Raw genomic sequence first — 13,644 nt, 5'->3', positions numbered from 1 at the left:
AATTTTAATGAAAAGCCCTCTAGAAGAAGAGGAGGCAGCAGCAGCAGCATACGGCTGCTCTTGTGTTCTGTCAAGGAGTGGAAGCAAAGGAAGCGCAAAGATCCATGAGAGCCGCTTCAGGCTACCTGTCACTCTGACACAAGCTGCAATTGCAGAGGGAGAAAAAAAAACATCTTCAAACGACACTAGCGCTACCTGAGTCTGCAGGAAACCCAGTTGCGCGGCCTTGTCGTGAAAGAAGACAACAGAGAAAAAGGCACACAGGGAGCGCAAGAACATGCACACGATGGCTTAAAAGAGACAAGACTTTCAAGCATGCTGACATTTTTACTTGATTTATTTATTATTTTATCCATTAGTACTCACACAACATGAAGAAGAAAGTACTAAACGATTTATTGGGAACATGCAAAGATTTGCATTTATGCCCCAGTTGGTATGTTTCCTGAAATGAATAAACAATTTGAGGCTTTTACACTCAGTCTTTCATGTGCTGTTGGGAGGGGTGTTACTTATTTAGCAGAGGCAACATGATATACCAAAATTGAAAGCAATTTGATAGATCTACTTAACCATGGTGTACCTGTCTACAGCATAGGCTTCACTGCTGCACCTGCCAACACATCCTCACTCCCATGGTGTTATACATTCATGTTGGGAAAGTTTGCGTCCTATACTGACGACAAGGGCCAAGCACGATCCTACACAGCCCTGCCAGGAACGCAACATGGGAATGTGTCAACATGCCACATTGAAGGCTGCCTTTTTCATTGGTATAAAAAGCAAAAGCCCACGTTCCCAACATCAATGTATTACACCATGGGAGTGAGGATGGGTTGCACCTGCGAGTTATAGGCCCGTGTGGCTTATATGTGTGCAAAACCTTTTTCCTCTGAGATTCATTGGTCCAGCGTGTATACTGTTACTACGACAAAGTGCTTTCAGAACCAGTGCCACTGCTGTAAGATATAGATATCAATGTTTTCTCTGTCAGCCAAAAACAAGTACAGCATAACACAAGGATTGTCATGGCACGTATATGAACTATATCAGACCACGAGGGTGTAGAGAAACAAGTCAAGTCATTTACTGTACTCAATGCAAAATGGAGGGCGAGAGCTAAGGACATATTCATTGAACTAGTTACATTCGGGTCACTGCATCCATGAGCACAGTTTTATTCCTACATCCAAATAAATTAAAAAATTAAATATTAAACTAGCATTACAACACGGATCAAGCAGCCTCTTCCCCTGCTGACCTATTTCAAGTTCTTTTTATTTTCCATCAACGTTATTGTATTTTCAGACGTGCTTACTCAGCAAAGAATTTCATATGACAGACACTTGCGTCCCTTTTTTTAATCGCTTTTCCAATACGGTTTATTGCACCTGTAAGCAGCAGAGTTTAGTTTATCGAACCTGATTAAAAGTTTTTTTTAAAATCTGCCCCCTGTTCCTTGAGCCGGTCGATGTCTGAGCCTCAGTGGTTTTGGTTCTTGCACAGAACCGCTGAGATTTAATTGAAAGGGAGTTGATTTAATTGGGTTGGTGCCACACCAGCCAACTCATCTTGAGCTACTGCACCTGCACTGGGAAAGTTATCCAGGGACCCATCACTTGTTATTTTTGCGTTCCAGGCGGCTTGTCGTAGTTGACAATCTCAGAAGGGTTTGACAGACTGACAGGAGTAAACAAAAATGAAGTGACACCAATAGCAGCGTTGGTTTTCTTGTGCGTTATTGGAACACAGAATTGCACTCAGGACTTTTTTCTTTTCCTCGTAGTGGATAGGAATTCCACAACAGACATAGGTACTGAAAGGTCCGGAATAGATTCCATTTGCATGTTAACATACAAAACAGACACCAGAAAATGACCTTGATCTAAAAACAATTTTGCATCAGCTGTTTTCTGGTGATGCAACACTGTCAATAAAAAAAAAAAACAGTTAAATCCCAGAACCATTAAGGTGCTGTTACATTTGCACTGAAAGTCAAGAATTACTTTGCTTTTTTTACTTGTCTTCAGGAGGCCAAGTTATTGTCTGCTCGATGTTAAAAACGAGAGTCTTGAATGAATATAGCAGACTGAAAACATCTAGAACAGGAGTGGGCAAGCTGTTACACAAAGGGCCGCAGTTGGTGCAGGTTTTTGTTACAACCAGTCAAGAGGACACCTTTTCACCAATCAGCTGCACCTCAGGGTAGATGAGGTATCATGAAACAGTATTGCAGGGTTGATGAAACAGTGTCCTAATTTTCAGAGGCCACTAGATGACGCTGTGGGTTTGAAGACAATGTGAAGTTTCACTGAATTCGTTGTTCAAGTTCCAACATTTTGCAGCAGGCGGCGCCATCTAGTAGCCTATGAAAATCAGGACACTGTTTCATGAAACCTCATCAACGCTTCACTCGTGTTCATCCACCCTGGAACACCAGCAATTGCCTCTCAATTTAGTGACCTGTAACTTGAGACTTGTTGGACGAGATTTCAATCAATAAAATACATAGATTTATTTATTGCAAATCTGAAACATACATTATTTATTAAAGGTACAGAGAGAGTTCAAGTGGACAAGTAAAATATAATTAAAGTTCTTTCGGACATGCTGCTCAGTTATCATATCTGAGGTTTTGTATCGGCCTCTATCTTCTTATCCTCTATTCTCTATGTGACACACTTGTGACCTTGTGGCTTGCAACTAAAGGTGTACGCTGGGATGCGGATTCACCCAAACACAAGAACAGAAAGCATCGTCCAAAAGATGACGTCCCTTCACAAATAAATCTATTTGTGAGGGCATTTATTTCTCTAATAACACAAGGATATCTTTGTATATCAAGGAGATACTCCCATTCATCTCATTTAATAGTGACTCTGGCTATGCTGTGTACACACACATAAATCTGAATTCTGAAAGGGGCAATTACTTTTTCACGCTGTGATACTGTAATGACTAATGCACAGGACTTGTGTTCACGGCAAATAAAAGTCAATAGATATTACTTCCTCAGTGATTTATTGGACATGTGTTCTGTATGGATTCTTGCATAACGGCGGGTAATGATCCCAGTAATGCGATTGTGTGACTAAGCGAGTGTCGTCTCCGGAAAGTGTTCCCGTTTGGCTCGGACTTGAAGCCCGCGCATCATTATTCCACATGCTTTTGATCGGCATCGCTGTGAGTCTGACGTATGGCTTTAAAGCGCGTCACTAACAGACCAACAAGTCTCAATGGTGGGCCCGTCTGCGGCGTCATGAATCTCCATAAACGCAGGCATTTAGAGGATTATTCATCTGTGAGTAGAATCTGGAGTCCCTTATTGTGGTTGATTTATATTCATTTTTAGGTCTGGCATGACAAATGGGAGGAAAGCAGGAAGTGAAAGTGATTCTAAAGCGACCAAACATTCTCATTTGGGCGCCAAATGAGAATGTATGTGTTTTTGCAATCGCTGACTCTGAGTTATTTACTGAACTTTCAACTTTAAATAACGTCATAATGTATTCGTTAAGGAGGTTGACCGTATATGTTTGGTCATACACTGGAACATATTTCTCGGCGGGTAATAGGCCACGATTAACACGTGACACGAGCGCATTTCCATCATGCCCATATTTGTCCGTTAAAGTGACTTTTTCTGTGCTGCGACATGAAAAGAATGTTCTTTTCTTGTGAGGAAACTGTAACAGACTGAAGTGTATTCATTTAACCTCTGGCATGCTTTTGATCTAGAATTAGCATAAAGCATAACCAAGAATTAGCATAAGTTATAGCTTGCTGCAATTTTGCTATGTCATCCTCCCGCTGCCTCCGACCATTCGTTCGAGAAGTAGAAATCACTTCTTTTTTGTTTCTCAAAAAATAGTTTGGAACAGCTTCTAAACTATATTTGAAGAGCTGTTGTTGTTGTCCTCCCACAGATGACACTTTACCTTGTCCTTGTTGTAATAGTTTATTGGCTCAGCCTGTCAGTCAGCAGTCATTGTTTAATGAAAAAGTTTCTGTTCTTCAAAATAAAACAAAACTAACAGCTTGTGTGTCTGCCGTTCAGAAGAGATGTTGTACTGTGATGTCAGGAACTGAAAACATACACCATATAATATAAGTCCAGAGCAAAAAAAACATGGAACAGCAAGCTTTTATCGTTTGCTGCCGTGCATGTTTGTGAGGGAGCTGAGGAATCCGGTCCTCACATGAAGGTTTTTCTCTTAGAAAAACATAATGCCTTCTGTCCCTACTACAGAACAGGCCCTCCGGGATTTTGTGAACTTTTTTTTTTTTTTTTTGTGACCAAAATTCCCTGACTATGCAGTAGATTTATTCTTTATATTGCAGTGAATGATCATTTATGGTTCTGGAACAACATGACAGGAAATAAGAATGACCTTGAGAAAAAAAATGTTTAAGTTTTTAGCCTAGAAAACGCTCCCAGCTGCAATGATTATAACATTTTCAGAAACTAATGAGAATTTCAAGTGAAATAACAATAAAGAAGTAAATACATGCACATGGTAAATAAAAAAACGATTATAAAATAAGTACTTTTTTTAATATTATGATGTTCCGTGAATAGTTTCCGGGCTGACAGCACGTAGTGTGGGCTCGATATTTTGTTACAAAGCTCCTCACGAAGGGCAGCGACTGATGGACGTTTGAATGAGTGGAGTCTTGGAGGTAAAGGGAGGGAATGTTTGTGTGTGTTACTGGAGTTGTTCAGTAGTTCATCAAAATACAGCCAACAGGCTACAAACAGTAGCTCCTGATATGTTCCACAGGGTCAGGATGTCGACAGTCAGAAATAGCTTGGAGAGTTCCGCTTTTTGGTTCTGTCTATTCTACATTTCAGTCATGGGAATTTGGACATTTGTTTATTCAGAATCGTTCATGTCTGAATCACCACCCTTGGTGGCAATATTTGTGGGCAAATGTGAGCATTTGGCAGTGCACATGGCTTCATCTCAACAAGGAGGGAGGGAGTATGGTGATGCACAATTTGCGGTAAAGTCGTGGTGAATGGGCAAAATTGCAGCACCGAGCCAAACTGTTGGGGATTGGTTGTAACTGCCTGGACCAGTCAGGGGTGTAAAAAATACAACAACAATAAAATTGGCATACACACTCATACAGACAAGTCAGGTCAACTTGAAGGCGTTTTCCTCCATTTTCCTCAGTGCTTTTCCATTGGAATGGCAGCTTATCGGATTTCAAATTTCAAATTGAGTCGTTCATCTCGCGCCAGCGGTCCCCTCGTATCGCTCTGTCTTCCACTGGTCATTAAGATGTTCAGCAGGTGAAGGCTTATTGGAAAATGTCTCGACATATTTGCTGAAGGAGACGATTTAAGCCCTCCAGATTTGTTGTTCTCTTATCCATCAATATGCATGGATTCTGAAACAGCACAGTTGATGTATCATTTTGCTCCGCCGTTTCTCTTGTTATGAATAGACACAGAGTTTCTCCCATCTGGCCACAATTGTGCGTTTCTCCTTCCTTGACTATCGCTTTGACTTTTAGAGAAAGTGATATTGATCAGTGTAGCAATTGAGCCTTTTCATGGTTCTCCCACCCATTCAAATCCCAGTCCATGACTCGGAGCGTGTTGTGATGCTAGTGGGAGGCGTTACAGCATGAAATGAATCTTGGGCTTTTTTTGTGATATAATAACCTCGCTCCGATTAGGTGGAATTAATGTGGCAGCATAAAAGTTTTCCACAGGCTAACGCTGCTTGATAGCGGTATAATGAAGTGATAGCTAAAGCATGTAGCAATAAGCGCTCAGCCGTGTAACCAGTGAGATCTTGACGGATGGAACTCTGTTCTGTCCAAGTCGAGGAAGTCAGGGTGTTGCCTTTACTGGACACATTAAGAACTTTAATTAGTTGGACACTTGGCTGAGTCACGTATCATCTAAAGAAGCCCAAAAGTTTCCAACAGAAGGTCAGCCCAGAGCAGCGATTCATCAGCGGAGATATGACGCCTGTTGTTCAGAGGGGCTCTCAGACATGAGAAAGGCTGTTTTGGGCAGGCAATCAACAGAGAGCCTTCACAAGTGCACTAAAAGCCTCTCACACAACAATGCTTTCATGTATAATTGAGGAGCGGAGAGAAGTATGTGTTCCTTGCCCAGGGTAATGAAAAAAGTTGCTCAAATGTTGTATTGTGGCAGATATCCAGGCTGCAGTCAGCGCAATTGTCAACGCTAACACAAACGCAGCTTTGAGTTCTCACTGTACAGACCGGTGCTCTGTCCGATCCTGACCCAATCTGGTGTCCTATTCCTGTGGCACTATTGTCAGGTAACTCAACACTCCAGACTGGGTGCTGGATTGGAAGCGAACTAGTTCTGTTGAAGTCTCACTCCTCCTCTGCAGTCGTCTCACACACCTGTTCCACCCTGCCTGCGTTCTCTTCTTTGCCTCCCCTCATCTCTGCCCGTGTGATCTATCAAGCAGAACAATGCACACACCTGCATTGAACAATCTCAATCACAAACTCAATAAATATTACACCTGTATATTCAAGTCATTCCCTATCAACCCCTCCCCACCACCATGACCACAGGATAGGAAAAATGGTGACTATCCCATGACATCACCAAAATAAGCAAGTTCATTTATTCAGTATAATCTGTTTATGCATATCTTAAACATATTTTGACATAAAATACAGTGGTACCTCGGTTTTCGAATGTCCTGGACACAAATCGGAGTTCAAACAAAAATTTCGATTTTTTTTTTCCTTCTGATTTCCAACGAAAATCCAGAACTCGAACGCCCCCAAAAAAGCCAGAAAGCTGACCCACAACGCACTTTGTTATTGTGTATAATGCAGCCTCTGTATGCAGACGTGTCCCGGTAGCTACATTTACTGACTGTTTTTTCTTCATATTGAGATGTAAAACCTTTCCTGTCTCCGCACTGGACCGTGGTAGAGTGTCACAGGGGAGGTGCTCGCTCTCCACACCTCCGAGGCTGGAGCACACTCCAGGGTTTGATGTCCTGTTGTGGGCTGGAGCTGGGACAGGGATGAGGCGAGTCTGGGACAGAGCGTTACTTGGTTTATGACTTTGTCACAGCCAAACTGCACAGAAGCGCACATTCAGAGCTGGACACGCACCGGGCACCTCTTCACTTCTGGAGAGACGTCACTCACTCAGCAACCCCTCCCACATGCAGCGGCCACACACATAGAGGAACAGTGCACCTGCAGCAGACACTCTACATTCACTCCTACAAAAGCCTATTTTAAGCCTTGGAACGCATTATTTCATTTTTCATTCATTGTAATGGGAAAAATCGATTCAGATTTCAAACAAATCGCTTCTCGAACGGCCATCTGGAATGGATTGTTGTCGAGAACCAAGGTACCACTGTATATGCAAATATTAAACAAAGCCAATTGTTCCCCATTTTATTTCACTTTTTATTTATTTCAATACTAACCTAAGGCAATAAAAAGCATAGAAACGAAGAGTAGGAGATTAATCCCCAAAATAGAAGGTTACATTTAAGTTGAAGTGAGAATTGAGCTGGTAAGTTTACTCACTTTGATTAGTTTCCTAGTTTTTTGTTGATCGTTCTGAGACACCCAGTACATCCAGTCAATGGGAACCAAGCCACACTAAGCAGAGGTCTGACGTGACTTATCAAGCAACGGTTTGATAAAACACAAAACTGCTTTTTGGATTTTGAAAATAAAACAACAAAGTACTATCCCGCTTTTAAAATTCAAACTTCAGCACGCACTTCCTTTCAGACCTCCATTTCAATCCCGCGTTGCGTTGACTCCCCCTACTGACTCTTCACTGGATACTGAACTTCCACCTTGGGGATGGGCTGATAAGGCTTCATGAAACAGTGTTCTCATTTTCTGAGCCAATAGATGGTACTGGAGGCAGTAAAACCTTTGGATTTGAACAACCAACCTCAATTTTTCAAACCACTTACTGAGCACTGAAAATGAGGACAGTTTCATGAGGCCTCACTAGCTTCAAAGGAACGTTTACAGGGCTGAGATGGAAAAATATGAACATTGCTGCAGAGTATATTTTATAAGCTTATAATTTGACAATATTGCAGGGAAACCTCTGATTTTTGAATTTGATTTGTCTTGAGTGCACCTATTTTTTATTGTCTAATTCATCATCCCTCCATCAAAAACATTGGATTTTTACTCCAAGATTTCCAGTGAGGAGGTATGAACTGCTTTGGTTTTGAAGTCTTTCTAAATGTGCTGTAATGAACCCAAGATGCGAGAGAGACAATTACCCACTCAATCCTGCAGAGCTTCTCAGAGGCTCTGTGAAAGAGCCCTCCATGCTTAAAAGAGACATATAATTCCTCTAGATTGTAGTTTTGATGTATGTGGAAGGGTTAACACATCACACAACATCTCTCCTTTCTTCCACCAGAGAAATTCCTGGGTCACCAAGTCCACAGCTACAGCCAGCTCCTCTACGTCACCTTCACCTCGGAGACCTCCGAGCTCCTCCCCGACCATGCAACTCTGCAAATCCAAGGTTCCGGAATGACTGCATTCGCTCATCTTTCACCTCAACCACTGCTCGCTCATGACCTGGGTCTCACACCGCGGATCACCTTCATTGTCAGGTACATGGATGCTGACACGGCCTGTCACTCTGAGCAAAGACACTCATACAGAAATAGATCATTGAGGATGGAGCCTTTTTTTCATGAAGAATGCGCAATATTGTTGCTCTTATGCATTGACTTTTATACAATGAAATCAGCAGAATTATGCAGACAATCGCTAGACAGAGACATTTTTCTTCTTTTTCTTTGTTCATATCTCATCTGGGGCACTTTGCATACAATCACATGGAATACTGGTGTCTGCATCGGCAACATTCTTCATCTCCAAACAGTTTATGGCCATATTGAGTGAGGCCTGTACAGAATGAAATAAAGTGCCCTAATAGTGTTAGATCACAGAGAATTTAATTCAAGTTCAGACTTTTTTACATGAATCGGCTCAATGTGGAAATCTGGCGAGAGAAATGGGTTTCTTCCGGTGAGAAACGCAAACAAGTTACTTCAGCATCTGTTTCTTTCCTCTGTGACTGTCTATATGAAGCAGGTTAACCAGGAATAAATGACGATAAGCTCACGGTTGAGGCTGAAATGGTTCCAAATGTTTATCAAAGTTAGGATGTTGTTCGGATTTACACCTGCCCTATTGCGTCAATTCAGGACTGGTGAAGTAGCCATGGGCCGATTCTGAAATACAGTGGTACCTGGGTTCTCGACCACAATCCGTTCCAGACGGCCGTTCGAGAAGCGAATTGCTTGAAATCTGAATCGATTTTTCCCATTACAATGAATGGAAAAAGAAATAATGTGTTCCAAGCCTTAAAATAGTCTTTTGTAGGAGTGAATGTAGAGTGTCTGCTGCAGGTGCGCTGTTCCTCTATGTGTGTGGCCGCTGCATGTGGGAGGGGTTGCCGAGTGAGTGACGTCTCTCCAGAAGTGAAGAGGTGCCCGGTGCGTGTCCAGCTCTGAATGTGCACTTCTGTGCAGTTTGGCTGTGACAAAGTCATAAACCAAGTAACGCTCTGTCCCAGACTCGCCTCATCCCTGTCCCAGCTCCAGCCCACAACAGGACATCAAACCCTGGAGTTTTTTCGGGGGAGTTCGAGTTCTGGATTTTCGTTCAAAATTCGAAGCAAAAAAATCTTTAAATTGTTGTTCGAAGTCCGGGACGTTCAAAAACCAATGTACCACTGTATGTGATAAATGAAGCACACACTCTGACACCACAAACCTCCACAAAGATGCTTGAGTCCAGCCTCAACCTATCTTCAAAATAAGTTTTCTTTTGTTTTGTTTTGGTTTTTTTTTTTAAAGGTGGTGATACACATCACTCCCAAAATTGAATAATTTGTTCCTTGTCCCATTTCACATATTTCCTGAAAGATTCATCCCAATCCATCCATAACTTTTCAAGCTATTTTGAACACAGGCAGACAAACAGACCAACACCATCAAGAACATAACCTTGACAGAGGTAACAAATTAAATAATACATTTCCTTCACTCAGCAGCAGACAACTACTATCACCCAGTTCAGAAACAAATTTGTATACAAGATTCATTCACAAAAACATTGTAAATCGCTCCAACTATTCACAACCACCTTCTTCTCTCACTCCATCTCTTATCTGGTTCTCGTGATGCGGGACTTCGTGCTTCACAGAGAGGAAGATGTTTAACATTTGAAACGTGAATAAGCCAGGGAAGGTGGAAATACAGGCTGGGTCCGCTTTAAGAATAGTGAAGAGTGTGTTTTCAACATTTGTCAGAGAGGTTGGACCTGCCAGTTAGGGGCCCTGATACGAAACATTGTCTGATGTCGAGGTGTGACAGTGTGTGTTGCAATCACCCGCCTGCTATTGAAATAAAGCTCGTTGCAATCAAACGGACATAGTGACATGGTTCGTGGCACTTGGAGCTAATGGGGCTTGCCGGAATTGCTGCTAGCAACCTGCCTTTTTTCTTTCCTGGCTGTCTAATATCGGTGTATTTTGAATGTGGCAGTGTTGATTGCTGAGACAAATTGTGTTTTGTCCAGAACCAGCCTACTGTCTGGTGGATTGCATTGTACGTCTTGTCCTGAAGCTGGTGTTGATACGTTGCTGTTTTTCCTCTTCCTCTGTTTGTCCATCTGTTGGATCTGTTGAGTTTATCATATTCCTCTTTTAATTCATCTTCACTTGTGTGTTCTCTAATTCATAGCCGTAATTCTGGAAAAAAAAAAAAAAAACACGAGGACATCTGTGTTTCGATCACGTTTGCTCTTCATGAGTGGGTTGCAGCTCAGGACAGAATGTCTCAGAACATCGTGGACCCAGCAGTAAATCAGCAATCTGAAACCAGCTATTTTGCCTTGTCCCAGATTTACTTTGGAGTATTTTACCCTGCGCCTTTGATTTTGTATGGGATTACCTACTTCATTCCTGACGTCTGTGTTCCTTCTGTTACATATATATGTGTGAGTGACTCCGTATTCCACTCCATTCTTCTTAAGGTCTTTTCTTCCAGGTGACATCTACTTTCCCTGTCTAACTCAACCCATAAGTCATATTTCTCAGCATTGACTATTTTGAAGTGGACCATCGCGTCCTCGAGTGACGCAGGAGCCAGCCATCTGGGTTGCATGTTGATGCATTTCGTGTTAAGTCGAAGAACATTTAGCCTTTTGTCGCATTTCCAGAGGCAGCACGTCTCATAAGAACAAAGACAGAGGTTGAGGCTGGTGTGAAGTCTCCTTTCAGTTAACTTGCACCTCATGTTATCATGTGCTTCACAAACATGAACTGTCAAATATACTAAGGAACTTCTAATATGGAATGATGTAGAATTCAACATCAAAAGCTGAGACACTACTGATACAGTGTTAGAGCCATTGTAAAAATGTCTTTTTTTTAATCATTATTATTATTTTTCTGCGCTAAAGAAACACTTTGATGAACTCTTTTATGAACAGACTAACTATAAAAAGGATGAATACATTTCCAGAAAAACTTCAAAAAGCAAACAGCACAAACCAGGAATCTTGACTTTATTATGTGCATGAGCAGCATTCACCCTAATGCTCATGCCCTGCATTCATCACAGCAGTGGAGGACTTGGTGACCACCGTCGCCATTGTCTGATGACTCTCACCCACACTTTCTAGATTATAGTGATGCATCTTGCACCCATCGTTTTCACAGGTGCCTTCACCATTTCAACTTTATGGATCATAAAGCACATATAGAGTTGGGTTTGGTGGAGTGGTATGAGGATACGTTTGGAAGGTGGCAGGTACAGTTGATGGCTTTCTCCAATATCTCCAGAGCATGCAGCACTCCATCTGCTCAGTTTTCTTTGCCCTGGTGCACGCCTCACTAACCCAGTGTCACTCTCCTTTGCTTTATTACCTGCTAAAAAATGGATTCAGCGTAGAAGATACAGGAAGAGGCCTCTGTCCAGCCTCTCTTAATGAGGTGCTCCTGGCAGCTTCCTGTTCTGACTCTTGAACTTGAACCGGCAGGGAAATATTCATGACTTACACTGCCATTACAATGGCATCCTGGGTCTCTCATTGATAAGGAAAAGCTGGGCAGAGCAGAGAGCAAAGGAATTGTGACTTGGTTTTCTCATTTCCTCGAGAAGTTGAGAATGGCATCAATCATCCTGCTCCTCCCGCTTAAAGTGATCCAGGTGAAAATGGAATATGTATTTCACCCTTGTCTTCCAGCATATAGACAGGCTCACCCACAAACCCGGTTATTTCATTGACTGATCAACAATAGAAACATAGTTATTTTCAACGCATTCTCACTCCAAAGGTGTCAAATAGTGACTCTTTTCAAGTGACTTTTGCATCCTGTACTGACGCCAAAGTCAGTCTTCCATGCTGGATGCATTGGGAGAGGATCAGAAGCCATTAACACCAAAACGCCTGGCCAAAAAAAATAGTTGCCACCAAAAAAGGGTCATACACTCTAACATTTTGTTGGACCGCCTTTAGCTTTGATTGCAGCATGCATTCGCTGTGTCATTGTTTCGATAAGCTTCTGCAATGTCACAAGATTTATTTCCATCCAGTGTTGCATTAATCTTTCACCAAGATCTTCCATTGATGATGGTAGAGTCTGACTGCTGCGCAAAGCCTTCTCCAGCACATCCCAAAGATTCTCAATGGGGTTCAGGTCTGGACTCTGTGGTGGCCAATCCATGTGTGGAAATGATGTCTCATGCTCCCTGAACCAGTCTTTCACCATTTGAGCCCGATGAATCCTGGCATTGTCATCTTGAAGTGACACGTTATATTGAGTGAAGGGGGCACCAAGCCCAACATCCATCTTTCTTTTAGGTGATGCACTACTAGTGATGGCTAGATGAGGCATCATGAAACAGTATTGCAGGGTTGATGGAACAGTCTCCTAATTTTCTGAGGCCACTAGATGCCGCTGTGATTTTAGAAAGGATGTGGGGTTTCATTGAATTAGTTGTTCCGGTCCAAACATTTTACAGCAGACAGCGCCATCTGGTGGCCACTGAAGTTCAGGACACTTGTTTCATGAAACCTCATCGACCTATCACCACACGCTACCCACAGTGGAAATAGTATAGGCTTTTATTTGCCATCATGCAAAAATCATAATTCGACTCATAAAACAATTTGGCACCACAAATCATGCATTTATTCATTCACAAACCTAAGGCCTGACTACAGCATCAACATATTCTACATCCGCCAATAACCCAGCAAGGTTGCATTTTTTTTATCTACGACAAGAGCTACAGACTTTTGAAAAACATTCCTGCTACTCAATACAGCAGTGACAAACTCTACTCAAACATTTTTACCGGGCAGGATATCAACATGCTCGCTTTTAGAAAAATTTAAAATCATTTTGATCAGAACATTTGTTCAAGAAAAGCAGCGCAATGAACAGTCCAAACCCGCCACTAGTACATGCAGTTCCTTGCTAAAGGGAACAGTCGACTCTCACCTTCAGCAATATCTGCTGTCTCAAACACTTTCCTATTTGTTGCTGATCTTTGGCTCTTAGCTATTTGTAGAACTCTTCCACTGCCACTTCCTCAGCGAGAAATCCTCCACCAGTGTTTT

At 42.1% G+C, this 13,644-nt stretch overlaps 1 protein-coding gene across 2 annotated transcripts in view; it reads left to right on the top strand.

The window, feature by feature from the left end:
• The window catches only part of lamc3 (laminin, gamma 3), a 143,558-nt gene that overhangs the window by 69,669 nt on the left and 60,245 nt on the right, over positions 1-13,644 (top strand). For both annotated transcript variants that reach the window (XM_053853530.1, XM_053853529.1), the window contains exon 10: positions 8,417-8,615. In XM_053853530.1, the coding sequence (XP_053709505.1) occupies positions 8,417-8,615 (199 nt within the window). The remainder of the gene's footprint in view (positions 1-8,416; positions 8,616-13,644) is intronic.

Source organism: Synchiropus splendidus, chromosome 1 (assembly GCF_027744825.2).
Source record: "Synchiropus splendidus isolate RoL2022-P1 chromosome 1, RoL_Sspl_1.0, whole genome shotgun sequence".
Classification (NCBI taxonomy): Eukaryota; Metazoa; Chordata; class Actinopteri; order Syngnathiformes; family Callionymidae; genus Synchiropus; species Synchiropus splendidus.
The sequence above is the reverse complement of the archived record's forward strand: the minus strand, read 5'-3'. Positions and strand labels throughout refer to the sequence as shown.